The sequence below is a fragment of the Coptis chinensis genome, chromosome 2 (genome assembly GCF_015680905.1).
Source record: "Coptis chinensis isolate HL-2020 chromosome 2, ASM1568090v1, whole genome shotgun sequence".
In the NCBI taxonomy this organism is placed as follows: domain Eukaryota; kingdom Viridiplantae; phylum Streptophyta; class Magnoliopsida; order Ranunculales; family Ranunculaceae; genus Coptis; species Coptis chinensis.
This window is the reverse complement of record NC_141457.1, coordinates 114,263,358-114,283,217: the sequence shown is the minus strand read 5'-3', so window position 1 is coordinate 114,283,217 and position 19,860 is coordinate 114,263,358. Positions and strand designations below refer to the sequence as shown.

General features: G+C 35.8%; 3 protein-coding genes across 4 annotated transcripts; all 3 read right to left on the bottom strand.

Moving 5' to 3' along the window:
• Nucleotides 1-623: 623 nt before the first annotated feature.
• Nucleotides 624-1,794, bottom strand: LOC147520990 (receptor-like protein 44). Its single transcript, XM_086592522.1, has one exon. It carries the CDS (start codon nucleotides 1,673-1,675, stop codon nucleotides 845-847), a length of 831 nt encoding a protein of 276 aa, XP_086448648.1. The 5' UTR covers nucleotides 1,676-1,794; the 3' UTR covers nucleotides 624-844.
• A 9,916-nt stretch (nucleotides 1,795-11,710) lies between these two features.
• Nucleotides 11,711-13,692, bottom strand: LOC147520989 (ATP phosphoribosyltransferase regulatory subunit). Its single transcript, XM_086592521.1, has 3 exons — nucleotides 13,128-13,692; nucleotides 12,989-13,054; nucleotides 11,711-12,193 (listed from the first exon to the last, which is right to left on the bottom strand). The coding sequence occupies exons 1-3, from the start codon at nucleotides 13,530-13,532 to the stop codon at nucleotides 12,041-12,043; spliced, it is 624 nt and encodes a 207-aa protein (XP_086448647.1). The 5' UTR covers nucleotides 13,533-13,692; the 3' UTR covers nucleotides 11,711-12,040.
• Nucleotides 13,693-14,502: 810 nt separating this feature from the next.
• On the bottom strand, nucleotides 14,503-18,502 carry LOC147520988 (uncharacterized). 2 transcript variants are annotated; one of them, XM_086592520.1, is made up of 8 exons: nucleotides 18,308-18,502; nucleotides 16,719-17,393; nucleotides 16,426-16,635; nucleotides 16,269-16,334; nucleotides 16,118-16,186; nucleotides 15,359-15,430; nucleotides 15,151-15,273; nucleotides 14,503-15,058 (listed from the first exon to the last, which is right to left on the bottom strand). In XM_086592520.1, exons 2-8 carry the CDS (start codon nucleotides 17,313-17,315, stop codon nucleotides 14,951-14,953), a joined length of 1,245 nt encoding a protein of 414 aa, XP_086448646.1. In that variant the 5' UTR covers nucleotides 17,316-17,393; nucleotides 18,308-18,502; the 3' UTR covers nucleotides 14,503-14,950. The 2 variants fall into 2 exon arrangements, with proteins under 2 accessions (XP_086448646.1, XP_086448645.1); XM_086592519.1 differs by having other exon boundaries at nucleotides 18,017-18,377.
• Nucleotides 18,503-19,860: the final 1,358 nt, after the last annotated feature.

Sequence of the window (19,860 nt, the reverse complement as noted above, 5' to 3'; positions counted from 1 at the left end):
TCTAAACTCTTCGACCTAAAGAAAAACGCTGAGCCCAAACAACTTGGTACCTGAGCCCTCGGCTGAAAAATTCCACTTAAATACATGTTGGGCCTTGGTTGGATATTCTATCTCCAGAGTTCAGATGAAGCATTATTCATTTAGACTGGTTTTGTCTTATACTCTTATCTAAACTTTTCGACCTAAAGAAAAAATACTAAACTTGAACAACTTGGTACCTGTACTGACTTTGTGAAAGTAAAGTGCCACTTAAAGACATTTCTGGTCCAGGTCCTGTCTGTGCTGCTTATTACTTTCTTATTATTAAACGCACTCTCTTTTGCCATTTTAGCCCCAAAGGTTATTTTCAATTTTGAAGTTTAAACCTTCATCTGTTTGTGTTTTTTTTTCCCGTAATAAGTAATAACTGTAGAGGCAAGTTTACCTATTAATTAAGAAAGCAATCTCAGAGACATCCTCTTACTCAATGTCTGCCAGCAAAATTGTCCAAATCCTTGTATTTATTGCTCATTTTTCAAACGCACGGTAAGTTCACAGGATATTTCACGAGACAACTGCAGCTGCAGCAGTAGTGCAGTAGCTCAGTGCGGAAAAAACATGAGAGCAACCTCAATGAATTGATGAGAGAGAAAGTTATCATCAGTATTCATTCATTCATTCATTCACTAAAAAAAATTCATATTTCAATTACACTTTACATGGTAGGAAAATTGTTATTAAGAAAAAAAAATGTTAACCTGAAAAATAAAATTAGAAAGAGAAAGGTAAAGATGAAATCTTGAAGAAATTGGAAAAAACACAAATGGGGGTTGATTGATTTCAATTCAAAATCAAAAACTCCAGCTCAATAATCTGGCATCAGTTGACTAATTTTTCCTTCTTCAGCAGACATACCATGTTCAGTAACCCTTAACCAAATACAAACAGCAGTGAAGCTAAGAACCAAGCTCAAAAACCCACTTCCCAAACCAATCCCAACAATGGCCATTATCGATAGCCCTTTACCTTTCGCAGGTGGCAATGGGTATCCAAAAAGATCCTTGTTCCCTTGAAATGAAGTAGCATTGAACTTTGGCAAATTCCCACTTCTATTCCCAAGTGAAATTGGTACTGGGCCTGATAATCGATTATTGGAAACATCGAAAGCCGAAAGCCTAACAAGGGAACCTAACTGTTGAGGAATTTGACCACTGAGTAAATTGTTATGTAGATCTATAACATTTAGGTAAGCACACAGTGCAAGCTGTGGAGGTATTGGGCCATTTAGACGATTAGAAGATAGATTAAGAACAGCAAGATTAACAAGTATTTGAAGATCAGGTGGAATGGAACCAGTGATTGCGTTTGAAGAGAGATCAAGAGATTGTAGGTTGGTACAGTTTGAAAGATAAGGTGAGATAGAACCACGAAGAGATAGGTTAGGTAGTGAAAGTTTGTAGATTCTACCGTTGTTACAAGTAGCACCTTGAAGGTAAGAAGTGAAACCACTACATGGGTTTGCAAAAGTGGTTTTAGTCCAGTTTCTTAGACTATTTGTTGGGTCTTCAAGTGATGCTTTTAAGTTTGTCAGACAAGCTTCATCATCTGGATCTGCTGAACTTGGTTGTATGTGATAACATGTTAGAAACAAAAACGGTAGAAAAGAGATGAGAATATAAGAACCCCAAGAACTCATTTATCTATACTTCTTCTTCTTCTTTTGAGCTTTGTTTTCAGTTGTGTAATAGAGAGAGAGAGAGAGAGAAATGAGTGTACGGTATTGGAGAGTTGGAGGAGGGAATAGAGAACAGGAAGATTTGGGAAGTGGAATAGTGTGAGAAGCACTAACTTGGGTTTGGTAAACACGGGTTTGAGATAGTGTGTGGGCCTGTGGGGTAATCTTCCTGTCTGTGCTGTGCAATTTTTTCAATTTTGAGAAAGATAATGACAGGTCTTGTTCAGTTCATAGGGTTATTTGGTCGTCTATTTTTCCCTTCTTTTATGACCACCCCACTTGGATTGATGCACATTTTTGTGATAGTATTAATGCAAAATACGCAATTGTATTCTCCATGACTCCATTTATCAGGACTTCACACTTCAGTAGAACGAGCACCTTTCCAAACCATATACTCCATTCCTTTTCAGAACATTACATTTACTTGGGTCTTGGAATGTATTTCGTGTTACATAGATTAATTATAATATTGGATGTATACTTATTGGGACACGAGGGACTCCCATAGCAATTTCATATGTGTTGAACCGTTTAGGTGATGCCAATTCACACGCTGTTTGTTTTTTGTTACTAACTACTAGTCACTATGGATAAAAATTCACTATGGATGTAAAAAAGCCCTCAAGTCCCCCCGACCTGCTCCACCCATGGGTGAACCGGTTTAGGTGAAAAAATTTGTTTTTGTTACTGATTAAATTTAAGCCCTCAAGTGCAATTTAATTTGTTTTGTTAAAAACTCACTATGGAATTTTTTGCATTTTAAAGGGGATTTAATTTTTAGTAAGGGCTTAGATATGGATATGAACCCGGGTCATTTCTCTATGTATAAGTTATAATAAAATATAAATTAGAGTGATGTGATATAATTTTTAGTAATGTTTTTAATCAACTTCAACTAATGAACATACAAATTATTCTACAACCTACAACACCACATTATATTTGGTCTCGTATATACTTTTTATTGATTCATGGAATGTAATACATTAGCACATAGAACCTAAGAATTAAACTTTTGAATTTGATTATTTTACAAATTTGAGTCAAATTACTAATTAGGTACATTAACCAAAATTGAGATTGAGTTATCGCGTATCAATTTAACAATATTGTAATGTAAATAAATAGTTTAAGAGAGTAATCCAATCTAACCCTCAATTATCTAAATAGATGACTAATATAGGCCCAACCCTCAAGTTATGAAGGCTTCATGATTTGAGGACTGGCCCAGTTCAGCGCCTCAGCCCATTTTATACCCCTATATTTTTATTTTATGTTTATGAGCAACATAGTGTTACAATTAATTTTGGAAGATTCTTGAGATCTTAAAGAATTGAAATTTAAAATTTTTGGTCTGAAATATGTAACATATATACCTACAAACTCTTACTTTTGAGTTTTGAGAAAGTATTAAAGGGTCGCGGTATTGGCACTCCTATAAATGGGACTAGCACCCCTTTGACCAATTCAACGGTACTAGTACTCCTCAATTAAATATACAAAAAACACTAACGGCAAGGACCTGCCGCGGGATCGCACAATCCACGGTATCGGGTTGTCGCGATATCCCATATCCCACGAAAGGTGGGTGCCGTGGATTTTTTTTTTTTTTTTTTTTTTTAATTTTTCTTTAATAGCCACTATAAAAAAAAAATTAGTTGTCGCGAGATGATTTTGTTTACTAAAATGGAGTCTTTGCTTGTGTTAATTATCAAAACTCTTCTTTATTAATTTGATCACAAAATTTTCTTATAGCATATGAAAATATTTGCCGCAAGATAGCAAAATTATGTCTCGATTGTATTTTTTTTTTGTCATGATTTTGGTATTGTTCTTGGAGTATATAAATAAACTTTAAAGAAGAAAATGAGGTATCCATATGTCGTGTGTGTTTAATATGCAAAATTTGAAGTGAAAAAAAGCAAAAAATACAAAAAAAAAAATGTGCCAGCAAGAAGCGCCGGCTGGCTTTGTGGATTATATGCGATCTCGCTGGCCGGTTGTCTGCCGTGGGATATGAGATTTTCACAAGAATCGCCGTAGTAGAACTATGGGTATGTGAAGTGTAAAAAATATATAAATAATAACTATTATTGTTTTACTTTTTGTCGCCAATACCACGTCCCGTATTGAAAGGATTTTACTATTTTACTATCTCACATTCCCACAGGATGGTATTAAAGTGGACTAAGTCAACTAACAAAAATGGAGCTTAAAACTAATAAGCGAATCAAATGGGGCTAAACGGTGAATACCATATAAAATGTGGAGCTAAAAGTTAATAAACCTTTTTATTTATTTATTTTATCTGAAGTCCAAACTGGTGAACTTTAAACACTAAAATAAGATGTGGTCCCTTTTCATTGATCCATTCCTCTAAGGTCAAAAGTACACTTTCTTCCGGGTCAAGCAACCATAAGTCCATAATTAAATCATCTATGGTGAAAGGTGAAGTAAACTCGTGGATTAATAATCTAACACTATAAAATGTAAGCATGCATAAAGTATGTCTGTTTTTTTTTGATAAAAGTAAAGATAAATAGAAAATGCATAATTAGGTTTGAACAATCAAATGTGTTCCATTCCACCTTGGCCACGTTGCCTGGTAGCCTTGTACACAATTGTAATTGGACTTGTGGATTTTGTTTTTGTTTTCAAACAATTTTAATGAGTTTGTGAATGAATGTGTTAGCTTATTTTTTTTGATAATTCGAATGAATGTATTAGCACTTAGCATCTAAGAGCATTTCTAGGTGGTGGTAGTATATTCTTCAAATAAAAAAAAAAAAATAGATAAATTGGTCGCAAATTTTGACCAACTTTAATTGGTTGCAAATATCAATCGCAAATGCGATTGTAGACCCTACGCTATTATTATTGGTACCGGGGCTACACCAAGATTTTATTATTGTCAACATAACATTATCATCGTCGCCACCAAGTGAAAAAAAACTCATGCAACATTTCCAACGGCCGCCAAATTGAAAAGTAAAAAAAAAAAAAAAAAAAAAAAAAAACTCGCTGACATTATTAGTAGCGTCTGCCAAGCACCAGCATGGTGCATGGTTCTGGTCAAAGTCCAAAAAAAAAATTCGGCGACATTACCAATGTCACTCCGCATCCGCATCCAAATTGTCAAATTTGCGAACAAGAATGCAAACGGATAGGTGATGCGACTGAATATACTCCCAGCTCCAAGAGTCCAAGGTGCCTACTAGCATTCCTCTATTTGCTTATATGGTCAAAAATTTATCTACAATCTTCTACTATAACGTGACTGGTTTTTTTTTTTTTGATAATAATCATATTGGGTTCCAATAAAAATATATAATAACTAACTCACACAAAAATGTATACGACTACTAAAAAGTAGAGTCAGACTTTAGAATGAGATAAACTAAATGCTCATCCAAATATAATACCAATCTAAAATATAATCAAATTTTACTTGGATAAATTTGTAAAAGAAAGCACTTTATCATAATTCTCAATGATACAAATTCAAAAGTTGTCCACTCTCCACTCCTGGTGGATGATATGTAGAGGTGAACTATGAGCATACACACTTTTACCGGAGTGATAAAATATGTTATATTCTTTTTCATTCTGTGTAGGTCCATTAGTCATTTTTATTCCCTTTTTATTTCTCCATGTGGATGGCCACAGATGAAAGATGAGAGTTGTTGGCTATACGCCAATACAATTCAACTAGATGCCTAGATATATATATCCTGCATTGATAGGACTATGTCGTTTAATATCGATTTTATTTGTGAATTTCACGTAATTGTTTGATGTCGTTGTGATTAAATCAGCATAGAGTTTTTGTGATTATATACTCAAAAAAGTTTTCATCCCGATTTTTTCTAATGTATTTAAGGATTCTAATTGTGGGGGTGCATTGTTAGGATGGATTGGGAATCTCATAGTAGCTCGGTATATTATTGAATTACGTCTGAGGTGTGGTATATGCTCAACACATACTGTCTCTAAAATCCTTCAATAAAATTTATGTCATTATACCATATTAGTATAAATAGTTTGAATTGTAAGAAATGTTGTAGGTTGATGACATTATTTCCAGATAAAAAGAGTAATGCTCAAATCTACTCCAATTCATAAGACATAGTTAGTGACTATTCCAAACTATTTTTCGGAAAAGGGGTTATTTAGACGAAATATTTGGTACCATTTTATTTTAGTCAAAAAGTCAACCGATATATTATCGGAAATCGATATATCGGCGATATAAAGTTTTTTCGGAAAAAAAATTATTCGGTGGGAAAAATAGTACCAATATACCGATCAGTCGGCGATATTTTGGTCCATGATTTAGACTTTGGTCAAATACCGATTTCAAAAATTAGGAAAATCTGTTCAGATTTTTATAATGTCCATAATACCCTCAGAGTTTTTTAGACTTTGGTACCACTTTTTAGACCAATATTAAGAAATAGTACCAAATTTCAAAAAAATTAGGAAATAATACCACTTCTGTCAGTTGACCGAAGTCGCACTGTTCACAAAACATGCATGCCCGAGTTAAATAATTTCACCTTTGGTATTTCGTCCTTTATACTTTCGATATTTACCATGCCAACACTGCCAAATGTTCATTCCGAATCTACTGTTGCCATCTTCACAAAAAAATTTAGGCCAGAACATCGAGAGACAAGGTAGTTGTGTAAATGTGTAATTGATATGTCGTATTATCGTTTTGGGTCGAGCCTAAACCTTGATACAACCGGAACACAGGCTTTCTGAACTATTTATTTATTTTTTCCAAAAGAATTAAAATTTTAAATCAAGAATAAACCTTTTAGTTACAAAAGGAGACGAGATGTTTAGATTAGGAGCAAAACTTGGGATGTTGAGAATAGGATTAAAGTTTATGAAGCAGAGAAAATTGAATATAAATAGTGAAACCAAGAAACATTGTCTTCGCATAGTTAACTGCCCAACTGGCAACGTAGCGGAGGAAGAGATGACCGTGTGCTTTGTTGTATTTATGAAAGGTAATTACCGCTTGTACGAGTTAAATCCGACCTTTGATACTGGTAGTAGTAAAAGTAAAATTAAATATGTCCCTTGTTTATTATGGGAGCTTCCTTCTTTATGGATTTATATGTGCTTCAGTAGACTCTAAAGCTTATATTATTGGAGGTCTTGATTGTGATTCTCAGCTGCCTGAATATCATCGACTGTCCAGGTCATTGACACTCCCTATTTTGGTAAGACTGCTAGTATGAGTGTGGGCACTGCAATGTACGGTGGCAAGTCTACGGCTTTAACGACTGTTTTGGATGGGAAAATTTATATATTCGGTTCTACCGAGGAGCCGTGGGTAGAGGTTTTGATCCAGCTATGAATAGGTGGGAAGGTTTACCTTATCATTCTGAAAAGGTTATTAACCTTTTAAAGAGTAGGGTTGGTATGCCCATAGTTTATGAAAAACAGAAGAAGATTCTTGTGTTCTACAATGGCGTTTGTGAGTGTTATTTTGATGTATCTACTCATTTATGAAAATATGATCTAACCTTGCCTATAAGAAATGACTGCTATATGAACCGGGGTGGAAGTGTTATTGTAGATGACCGTCTATACATGTTCTGTTTGCCTAAAAAGGAATTGTATGCCTATGATCTAGTCCAGGGAGGGCAAGACTTCATTCCGTGCATGGTTTAGAAAAGGTTGTCAAGTCAATAAATCTTCACGATCGTCTAGCAAGATACACATGTATGTTTCATTTGGGAAACGGAGTGATATGCATGGTCTGGCTTGTAGGGACTTTCTCTTCGTATGATGTGAATTGTGTTGAATATTATCATATTCACTGTCTGAAGTTTCATGTCGACGACAGAGATGGTTGCTTGCATGCTGTGGTTGATTGCTGTGATTACTATTTCCTCAAAGGTTTTGTCGATGTCTCTGATTGCTTTGCAATGTAAGTATTCATGTCTTTGTCTTTCAATTTTAATTTTTCAAGTTTTTCCTAGCGAGTTATAGTTGGTGGTTTTGAGGGAGCTGGAAACACCTTCAGAGGATTTGCATGCTTCAATGATGTAGGAGAACTTCCATAGTCCATTAGTACCACTTGATGCTAATCTCTCTCGGAATGAATATTTGGTAGTGTTGGCATGGTAAATATCGAAAGTATAAAGGACGAAATATCGGAGGTGAAATTATTTAACTCGGGCATGCATGTTTTGTGAACAGTGCGACTTCGGTCAACTTGGTCAACTGACAGAAGTGGTACTATTTCCTATTTTTTTTAAAATTTGGTACTATTTCCTAATATCGGTCTAAAAAGTGGTACCAAAGTCTAAAAAACCCTGAGGGTATTGTGGACATTATGAAAATCATGACAGATTGAAACAGTTTGACTTCGGTCAACTGATAGAAATTGTACTATTTCCTAATTTTTTTAAATTTGGTACTATCTAGGCTGGCAATGGGTCGGGTAAGAACTTATATCCGATCCGGTCCGAACCAATAAAAACGGGTCTGGATCAGGTAGTTAGTATATTGGACCGGTTCTGGGTCTTGAAAATTAGAACCGGACTCTTATTGGATTGGTTCTGGATTAAGTATGTACCGAACCGTTATAGGCCTGATCCGATTAAAATTTTTACTCTTATTCTTCCTAATTTTCCTCCACCATATATTTCTATTACCTTATGCAACATTGCAATATTTAAAGTTTCAAAATAAAATATGCAAAATGCATATGTAATATTATAATATTTTTTTACATAATAAAAAGATGGTTTCTATCTAAAGGAAAATCCTTCCTTACAAATTTGGATTTCAAATAATTCATTATGTCTTTTGGATTTGTGTACTTTGTTTTTGTATTTAGTAAAAAAAAAATTATTTAATATTTATATAACGAAAATTATGATCCAATTATAAAAAACTCGGACCGAGTTGAAATTGAGCTTATTGGTTCGGAACGGATCGGATCGGAATAAAAAAAAAGTTTTCGGTTCGGTTCTGGTTCTCTAACTCAAATATCCGTTCGGGTCGGATCCGATTATGGGTCTGTATTGTTGAAAAGCGGATCGGTTTTGGATTTGCATATATCCGGACCGATCCAACCCATTGCCATCCCTAGTACTATCTCCTAATATTGGTGTAAAAAGTGGTACCAAAATCTAAATAACCCGTTTTAAGGAGTTAGAAACGGGAGTACAATTAATCTTCTAGAGTAAAGTTAATAGGAAACATGAAATGAGAAATTAAGATTTTGGATTGTTCGATTCTCGATAGTGTTATTAAAGATCCTTTTAATACTCAAATATGTGTTACTCAATGTATTAGATCAGTTTGGCTTTTTTGGTGAGTATTGTCACTATGTCGAGGAAAACACTTAAGATCATACTTTTCTTGAAAGATCTATAATGTGTTCCTCAAGTAGAATCTAGCATTACCTTGTACCCAACCTGTCTATGTTTTTGGAAAAAAAAAATGTACTCACATTTATTAGCCTATTAGGTCACATTATCTCTTATGTCTATGTTTGTTAAATGCCTTGCTCTCCTTTTCATTGGTGTAAATTTATATTGTGATTTTGTAACAAATGAAATCTTTTCCCTTGAGGCGAAAAATAAGAAAGAGCCCCTAGAGCCGGAATACAATTTTAACAAATGCTCACCTTCAGCAACAGCATGACGGATCTATCATTTTTTTTTTTTGCAAAAGCCTCCAAAAGAGAGGGGGTTTGGCACTCTAAAGGAGATTTTAACAAAGTTGATTCCCATAAAGCCATCAAGAAGAGAGCAATGAAAACATTGTAGAATAATCATCTCATGGGAAATACACCCCAGATTACAAGGCATAATGGCCAGCTTGGAAAATCTTGCATTACAAAATCCCATGTAGATTATATTAGGGGTGGGAATTTGGCCCTAACAACCCTAACCCGGCCCTGACCGACCCGACCCTAAACCCTATAAAGCCCTCACAACTAAAGCCCTCACAGAGTTTAGTATGTAGGCCGACCGCCCTAATGCCTTCTAAAGGGTGGTCGGGGATAAGGTTCTGAAATATAGGCCCGACCCTAACCAAGCCCTAGTTATAATTTCACTATAAAATACACAATTAAAACTATCCAACTCCTTGTTACATATTTTCAATTAAAATAACATTGTCCTTTGTAATTTATCACTTACCGTATGGGTACTTCTAATAACTTGTCTTATATCATAAAAACTTGTAAACCTAATTGTTTCTATCTCACAACTCACGTACACCTCACAACTCCCCGTCTAACCTAGTCGCCAAGAATAATAATGAGCACTGGGCACTAGCCTAATGAAAAATAGGTTGACGTCAGTAAAAACTCATTCCATACTCTTATTTGTCTTTGTGTTCTTCAATGTTAAATGTAATTTTGGTGAGATTTGAGTACAAAAAATAACGAATTTATGTCAGTGAAAGCTCATTCCAAAATGTGTCTTGTGCATTTTAACTGTAATTTTGAAATATAAATATGAGTCTCTATATACTTTGGGTTTATTAGATTGTGGATATGCATTTTAAATTGTTGGACTTATCAAGAATTATTACTAGATTGGTTGTTATTCAAATTTCAAAGTGGTGGGACTTTGAGTTTGTAAATCTTTGAATTTTTTTGTAATATAAATGAGTTTTAAAACCACGTCAAGAAAAAAAAAAATATATAGTCCGGCCCGACCCGGCTCTAAACTGTTAAAGATGGGGCTTAGGATAGGGTCGAGGCTTCAAATTTAGACTTATACATGCGCCCTATTATGGGGACTTTTTAGAATTTTGGCCCAAAAATTCTAATAACCGAAAAGACTTTAAAGCCCTAATAACTGAAAGACTTTAAATGTTTAGGGCCGGACTAGCCCGACCTGGCCCATTGCCCACCCCTAGATTATATAGTGCAGCAATATGGTGTGCATCTGACATTCTTACTCTTAAGTGTATAATGTGTAAACATAGTAAAAACTTTACAAATGCGGCTAGACAAGTGATAACTCTACATTTGCCTCCATCTAGAGATGATTTTTCACAAAACTCCGAATTGTAGAGGCAAATGTGCATGTGATACTTTGAGGACTGAGACTCATTTGAGAGAGTTCTAACCGTAGGTTTTAGACTTTTAGTTCTTTGAAATTTGAAAGTAACTGGTCACCTTTGTTTTGTATCTAGAGAGGTAGGATGGTCCTACACTCCTACCCCCCATAAAGGGACAGGACGCTAGCAATCCTCGTAGATTTGTGGCATTTGTGGCAACTCCTTCGTTGACCTGAGAAAGGCCTTGTTCTTAGTCACGTGATTTTACCCTGAAAATGGGCCTTGGACCTTATTTCTTGTTAATCGAAAGTCAGGCACATCATAGCTCTTGGAACCTCAATCGGAGGATAGGGCATCTGTTCCGTAACCATAAAAAACACCATTGTCCTAACTCCTAACCCACACCAGACCTGAGTTGCTAGGTGGTGCAAATGGTTATTTCTCTATATCGCATTGAACACAGAACACCTTCCTGGCCAATGCACATCTTTGAATGTTAATACTGTTGAGAGAATCTGGAAACTTAAGATTGATGCTAGGTTACAACTCTTTCATTGGAAGGAAGTTGTACATGAGTTACTTGCCTTCTGGGAATATTATTTTAAGGAATAAATTTTAAAAGGTGTTCTTTCTTGTTTTTTCTGTACTTCCAAATAGAATTGATGCTGCCAATCATTCTAGGTGTAAAGAATGGATTGATACTTTTCTGGATTGGATGTATGATGATTACAAAAACTTGCGACAGCGAGTTTATTGGAAGCGTATTAGAATCGAGCATTAGGTTTGTTACAGACTTGCACTGATAAATTGAGACATTAGGTTTGTTAAATAAAGTTCTCAGAAAATATTTCAATCCACCAAGACAAACATTAACGTTACTGGGCTCATTTACTAGTACTTAAAACTGATGACTGATAAGCAGTAGTACAAACATCTTAACGCTAATGAAAGTAATAGAATATGATGAGAATTAAAAATTATTATAGTAAACAGAGGTAGTCCATGTTAGGTGTTGGACCAGCGTATGCAACATGGCGGCAACCTGCTTCCATTATTACATCAGAACCAATACAATCTAAATAGCTCGCTGTTGGTTTTCTCAGTAAAACAAGGCCCAGGCTGTAATTGACCAGTCACCATGGATTCTTCCAAGCCTCCGGAGCAATTGTCTTGTTATCTGATCAACCTTTTTCAATTGCTTCCCTATCGTTACAGAGATTCTCTCTCCGGGATATTAATAGGCACCTTTAGCCTTTCAAAAATGTAGTATGAAGAAACACATCAACTTGCAGGCTGTGCACCAGTCCACGCACTGTTCTCACCATCAATATTTGAATTACGGTGGCGAGTGTCTTGTAAATAGGATATGCCGGACCAAGTTCCCCGAATAAGTAAGATGCTTACAAACACTAGACTTCCAAAGGTGCAAACAACCTAAAGGATATAAACATGGAGAAGTTGTTAGAAAATCCCAAGGTTTAATAGCTCTTTTTAAAATTTAAAGACCACTCTGCCTTTCTATACAAGTAACAAAATATACGGTGGCACAAGAAAAGCTATAAATACAGTTCTGAGATAGAACATTAACTGCATACAGCGAACATGCACTTCACCTGCAATCATCTAACAATAGCTAAATCTTTTGACTTCCTTGTACCTTTTAGCTTTATACATGCCTAACTTTTTTTAGTCATCCATAGGTTTGAAAACATGTCAATTACTTAATATTTCGAAAGGATTGTGGTATTTGTACTGGCTATTGTAAAACAACTTCTGCAGTTACAATCTCTTCAGACACACAATGGGCAAAGAGTTCCTGCCCCGCCTCAACAGCACTTATATACTGTGTTGCATGGGTAACAAACTGGTTTGGGGTCACATTTGAATTCAAAATTTGAGAATTAGGGTCTGTTTTGTCCCAATATATACACTCAAATAACCCAAAAGCCTACAGAGGAATAGTCAAGCGTACCCATGCAACAGAGCTTATATATAACAAACGGGTCACATTGAATTCAAACTTTCTTTTATTCTTAGGTATTGTCCCAATATCTACACTAAAAGAACCCAAAAGCCGTAGAATTTCCTCATAGATTTCCTGGTCCTCATTTTGGTTTATGTATACACGGTCATTAAGTTTGATCAAATTTGGCTAAGCAAAGAAGTTGACAATGTACTGTAAGGTTTTGAAATCAAAACAACCATATCAACAAAAATAAATATTATTACCTCAAGAAATGCCTTCAAAATCCACAAAAACGCCAATATGATAACTCCATTTACAGAGAACCCGACCTGTATCAAAACCAGACAAGATTAAGGCTTTACAAAACTAAATTGTAGGAAAACAAGTTGAGAGAATCAATACGAGTTTGGTGGAGATGGAAACAGGGAGAACGGATCGGACGGCTTTTCGGGCACGTTTAGAGATCTTTCTGAACATATTTTGAATAAATCGAACAAGAAGATCTAAACTCCTATCTTCGTCATCTTCATCTTCATCATCAGAATCGTAATCATCACCATAATCGTAATTATCGTTGACGAGATTAGTGAATCTCGCACTACTCCAATTTCGAGGGTCGGTGATGATGCCGGCATCTCGAGTATAGTAGTGCGAAATTCTTCTAGAAGAAGAAGAAGAAGAAGCTCGTAATTGACAGAAAGTTTGCAAGTGGAGAAGAAGAAGAAGATGTTTCTGTTGTTGTGTTCGAGGAATGGTTGTTGGACTTGGGCTCAAAAATGGAAATGATAAATGTCCAGAAACTGCCATGAACGATCACCTGATTTTTTTCAATCAACACTAAAACTATCGATATATTGGTGTTATGTTTATGTTAGAGCATTCCCAAGTCCCAACCCAAGTCACTATTTCCCCTCTTTTTTTTCCACCGTTTTGGTGAAAAGTAAGGTGAAGCTGCCAATGCAAAGGTGAATATTAATCTTGGACGGGATGTTAGATTCGGTCTGGACGTAAAAATCGAAAAAACACTCCGGATAGAATGAAATATTCCGTATGAAATTTAAAAAAAAAAAAAAACTTGCGAGACGAATCCAACATCCCGTCCAAAATTCACAACTCAACCACTATCTCGGTTGAAGGTTTCACCTTCATTTTGACTTGGGAAAATAGTCACCTTAACATCCACCTTTGCATTGGGCAAATGTTTTGAACCATTTGGAGGTGAATAAAGTCACAAACCCCCCCTTGCATTGGGAATGCTCTTAAGTGAAAACCGAGTTTGACATAAAACCGGTAGTATTTTTCGATATATTTCGAAAGTTTTTGTACTCTTGTGTCATTGTCAGTGGAATATCTCTAGTGACGGCTCAATTTTCTCTCACCTTTGAAATCTTCTCGAATCGCTGTGCTCCAGTGCGTGCCAGGTTCTAATGGTTAATGGGAGAGAGCTATGCCACCCCGAATCTCTAGTCGTTGCCATTTTGTCTTGTCTTCTTGAGTTTGATATTAAAGAAATTGGCTGTCCAAAAAGAATTTGCACTACCCATCAAAATAGGCTCTGTGTAGCACTGGCGTCTTCGTTCACTTAGGAGTTAAGACCCTTACTTACCTTGAGAAATCACATGTATGCTTGGGATATACGGTTTGTCATATACTTCTCACATACGACCTAGCTATGTGCAGGTTTAGGCTCTTTCTTGGCGGGACTAATAAATTAGGGAGAAACACAACCATTCATTCGTTGCAACAACCTGGCAACATATGTAATTCAGTAAAAATATCAACCAAATCAATTAAGTACTTAAATTCCATGACTTCTCTCAAATTACAACACCACTGGAAACAATCATTTCTTTAAAACAGATCTACAATGCTAGCTGAGTGAGTATACACAGAGTCTACTGAGTCAGTTTCTTCTGCTAAAATTCGAAGAGCAAACTGTTAGGAGCTGTGAACTATACAACTCTGAAGAATTCTGTCCATTTTCTCCCTCTTCTTGTGTTTCGAACTTTCAAATAATTTTTTTTTCAATTATCATTGCACTCAACTGAGGGCCTGTTGAATGCTTTCACTTGGAATGGGTGCACTATATAACCACCCGTCCTCTCCCTTCGGCACAAAAAAAAGTTTTTAAAAAAAAAAAAAAAAAAAAAGAAAAAAGAGACCCTAGAGCTGGTGCATATTTCAGGACCAATTGTGTTCATCATGAATTCATAATCCAATGCCCATCAACATGTTCCAACTTTACCATCCAGTCCTAGACTTTCAAGAGCTGGGTTAGGCATCAAGCCCATCTGAATTAAGTTCTGAAACTCATCATCCCATATCGTTGGAATCTGCAATCAACCAACTGGAGTCAATTTATCTCAGAAGGAAAAGCAATAATCCAATTTATACGAAAAGAGTAAGTGCTGTTTGCTAGTGTTACCTGTGGAACAGGGTGTAATTGACCATCTACACTTCCCTGTGATATATGGGGATGAGTGTGAGACAAGCTAATTCCTGGTCCAAATCCAAGAATAGTTGAACCCCCAACTCGTGAACAAAGAATCTACGTTTGAGTTGACAATAAAAGTTATTACAAACTTAACGTGAAACGGCTATTTATTTAAATCATGACAACAAACTGCTCTTACATCTTTCGATATAATCTGCTCTATATCAACACTCAATTCTGGATTAACAGTAGAAAGTTTCATCGACAGGAACTGCAAAAGCAAAAACGAAATATCTCAATCAGTGAAAGGGGAAAAAATTGAGATACAGTTGTCCCATTCTAAACAGAATACGAGAGGCCCTAAAATGTTGGCATTGTACATAATCAGACTCTGGATTGGGTGCAAAGCTCCTTAAGCCTAGCTAAAAAAGAATGTGATTCTTCGTCCATAAAAAAAGAGTAGCCTAGATGGCTTTAGCTCTTTAAAACAACACCTGTTTAGCATGTCCATATCAACGTTTGCTTTTGGGCATTATATCACAAATAAAGAGTTGGCGGAAGATTTTCTTGCTTTGTTATTGATTGATGACCACTTGTAAAGTGGTCACATTACGTAATATCACATAAAGGTGGGTTCACAAATCCTCAAGGAACCCCTCTGAATGGCATATTTGAGGATGATTACTAATAGGTGGGGAAAATTTTGCCTATCTTGACTAGAGCGCAAATTTTTATATCATCGTGAACATTTCCAATCTAGAGCTGGAAACATGGATATGCTAAGTAAAGCTAACAATCAAGGTATTGTGGCTCCATGAGGTGAGTCAAATAATTATATGGTCTAAACAAACATGCCAAAAGAGTCGGAATGTAGTTTTTGTTCTTTAGAAGAAGCGAAATGTTGGAATCAGTACAGTAAAGAAGAACAAATCAACCAAATCATACAGTTTATTAGTACCTCAACTTGACGCTGCAGCGATTGCACGTAGTTTATGATTTCATCCAACATTAGTGCCTTCCCAGTGATCTGTGATGAATAATAAACTAGCAATCAGAGTTCAGTAGCAATGTCACAGTTGATACAAGAAAAACAAACCAAATTATGTTACCTTATCACATCCAGGAACCAGGTCTTGAAGATATTTCATACGCTGGCTAATCTTCTCTCTTCTTACCTGCAAGTCGAGGAGATTCGTACAGTCAATGTCTATGTTGCCACATGTATAAAGGATATACCATTTTGTTGAAAAGGAACAAAACAATTACCCTTTCTGCAAGGCTGTGGCTGTTAGTAGCTTGGCCTCGTCTGGCTCTCACATGAATGTAATCATCTTTCGAAGATTGCTCATTCTGGGAACTGTCTTTTGCTTGTTTTCCAGTTGACTTACCACGTGAGCCAGGGTTCTTCTCAGTTTTCTGTTTCTTACCATCCTGCTCTTTCAACCCCGCAACTGACTCAAGCTCCGCATCCCCACCCTATTTGGGAATGGAAATAAATATAAATCCGGGTTCTAAATTGTTAACTCAGTAAGAAGATAAGACGTAATTACTATGGCTACCTGAAATTGAGAATGAGTGATGCCAGAGGAAAAATCAGGAGCTCTTTTCCTTTTCATGGAATCAGGAGAAGATCCATTACCGCCCTCGTGTGAATTTTGAATATCTCCCTGAATTACAGCACCCTGATTACCTGCCTTCCTTGAGATCTTGTTGATGCCATGTTCCTTAGCCGAGGGGTAATCAGGACTAGTGAAGTTAGTGATCTGATTATATTCAGACAGGCCAAACGAACTAACCATCGCCGAGAAGTTAGAAAGGTTTGGCGATAGCTCAACAAGACTGGGATCCACTGAATATCGTTGAGTGTGGCAGGTACCATTGGTCCCCTGGGTTTCCAACATAGCAACGCTAAAAGGCGAAACAGAAATTGGGTTGTGAGAACCCAATCCTGAGCCTTTGAACTCCACATTCTGTGATAAGTCCCAACCAGTACTGAAGATCAAGTCTGCGCCATTAGAAGATTTGGGCAACAGTTCCGAGCTCAATATTGTTCTGACAATGTTTTCTGACTCCATATACATTTCCGAAGGTCGAGAATTCAATTTGTTCTCATTACTTAGCTTAAAGCCTAGATCATGATTACCATTGTCACCCATGTTCAGGAAACCAAGTTGAACAGGTTAAACCTTTTGATTTTGATCTATTTAACTGCCAAACAACTCAATTCCGAGGTCCTAAACCAGAAATTACAGACAATAATTAGTTAATCTAAAAAGAAGTTAAGTCTATAATACAAAAGCTAAAGGGGTTTTGACTAAAAGATGGTTGGTAATTTCTTGCAGACTCAACAAGGAACAAGTAAACTTGGCAGCTTTATATAAGCAAGAGGGAATTAAAGCAAAAGAAACCAAGTCAGTTGCAGCATCCCAAACACTGAAAGAAAAAGGAAGAAATCCAATGTACTAGGCATATAATCTACCACCCCTCACCAGCTATTTACCTCTACTTTCTAAAACCCCTAAGATCAAGCTTATTACACTAATACAATAAAAAGACCCACAGACAAGAAAGTGAACCTTTCAGAGCATAAAGGACACAAAGGAGTAAAGAATGACAATAGTTAACAGCTCACCAAACTTAAACATATAAAAGGAAAGCAGATTCCCTTTTGTTCTTTTGTTTTTAAACATCCCCTCTACTCAATTAACCATTAATTTCATTCAAACAAGCATCAATAATATTATATGGAACAAGACCAAATGACTACTAAATGAAGCTTGAACCACTAATACAGAGCATAACTACAATGGTATCTCAAGCTACAAGTCTCACATAAGAATAGGCCAGAAATGAGTACCTCTTAAAACAGTAGAAAATGAAATTCTGTACTGTTGCAGCACTTAAATGAACACACCACATATATAATATACTGTTGATGGAACCCTCAAAGCATGAAATGCTGGTTAAAATCAGGCAACAAAACAAAAAACACTAAATGTGTATTTGCAGAAGGACTAAAAGAAGCAAAAAAGTTTCAGTTTGTAAAGATCAAAGAGAATGGAACAAGTTGTTGGAATTGGAATAGTGACTGAAGATATAGAGAGTAGATAGTGAGTGGGAAATAAAGATAGGAGGGGACTTTGCTTACCTGCTCAAGTTACAGGTGAAATGTATGATTTTTAAATGACACACTAACTACTGCCAACTGCTCTTGCTGGTAAAATAGATTATGTCTAAAGCACTTCATTGCTTTGTAAAATTTTCTCCTTTTTTTTTAGTTTGTCTGATTATTATTATCGCAGCAGAAGTTGTTCTTCTCTTCAAACCCAAGCTTTCTTGATTCTTTTTTACTGACACATTTTTTTGTTTTTTGACAACTATCCTAACAGGACTCAAGCTGTTGTACACTCACTGCCAAGTGCCAACTAACCTTCTCATTTCATTTTCTTTTTTAGAACAAATCTTCTCATCCAACTCGGATCCATCAACCTCAATACAGCAACACCAACGACTTCTTGACCTATTGACAAGTCAAACTACCCCACGAACTGCACATTTTCACTAGACTAGATGCATAGGATTGTTACCATCGATCATGGCAGCATGGTTCAAAAAGAGACTGGTTCCTCTGTAACCGGTACAGAGATTATATCTCGTATCTCGGCGCGCACACACATATCTCGGAGCACACATACATCTCGGATTCAGATCAACAACAAGATAACACAATTACAGAAATAATCTCTGTACCCGGTTGTAGAGATTGCAAGTATCTAGTCCATATACCTTGCAAAAAAAATATTTTAACCCACAGGTAGTTTTTTACTATATCACATCTTACAGCGTCAGTCCCTTGTTTATGGGCTTCTTGGTGATGTAAAATGTTGGTTCACATTTTATAGGCTTCGTAATGTAAAATCTTACTGGTTTTTCGATATCACTATAGTTTGGGATTTTGAAATTTTTGGAATTTTGATAAATTTAAAAACCAAAATTCATTAAATTTTGACTCCTATTATATTTAGAATTTTAATTGATTTCAGAATAATTAATATTTCAATTCTATATTTAGAATTCTAATTTTTTTTTAATTTCAAAATAATTAATATTTCAACTCTATATTTCAAAATAATTTTTGAGAAAATGAAAATATTAACGAATTTTGAATATCACAACCTACAAATTGGTGCATTAAGATTTAAAACCAGTAATGAGTCATAAGAGCACGCAACAATCCGTAAACAGAAAAGGCTATTACTGCAAGAAATTAGTGTGACCGTGGAATTTGGTTAATCAATAAAACATATATATATCATAGAATTTGGATCTCCTACAGAACTTAATTCATCTTTTTTTTAATATATTTTTTTATGAATTTCTAATTGGTCATAATTTTATTTCTTTATTTACTTTGGGCAGAATGGACTCAATGGAGTGATGGGAATCTAATCTTATCATTTGGCGTTCTTGTCCTTTTACTGTTTCCAGCTGTGGATGTAACTTGGTCTTTTCGTCTTTCATTAGTTTCATAGATCTCCCTATCAAACTGTGGTCAAACCGTATCTTCTGGTCAATATTTCATGAGGCTGTGATCTAGTTGGATCGCCTATACGATGTTATTCTCCCGTAACTTACGCCTAGTTATTTTATTTTTGTCATCAGAATTCAAACGAAATATTAGGATAAGTCCAATGCATCACC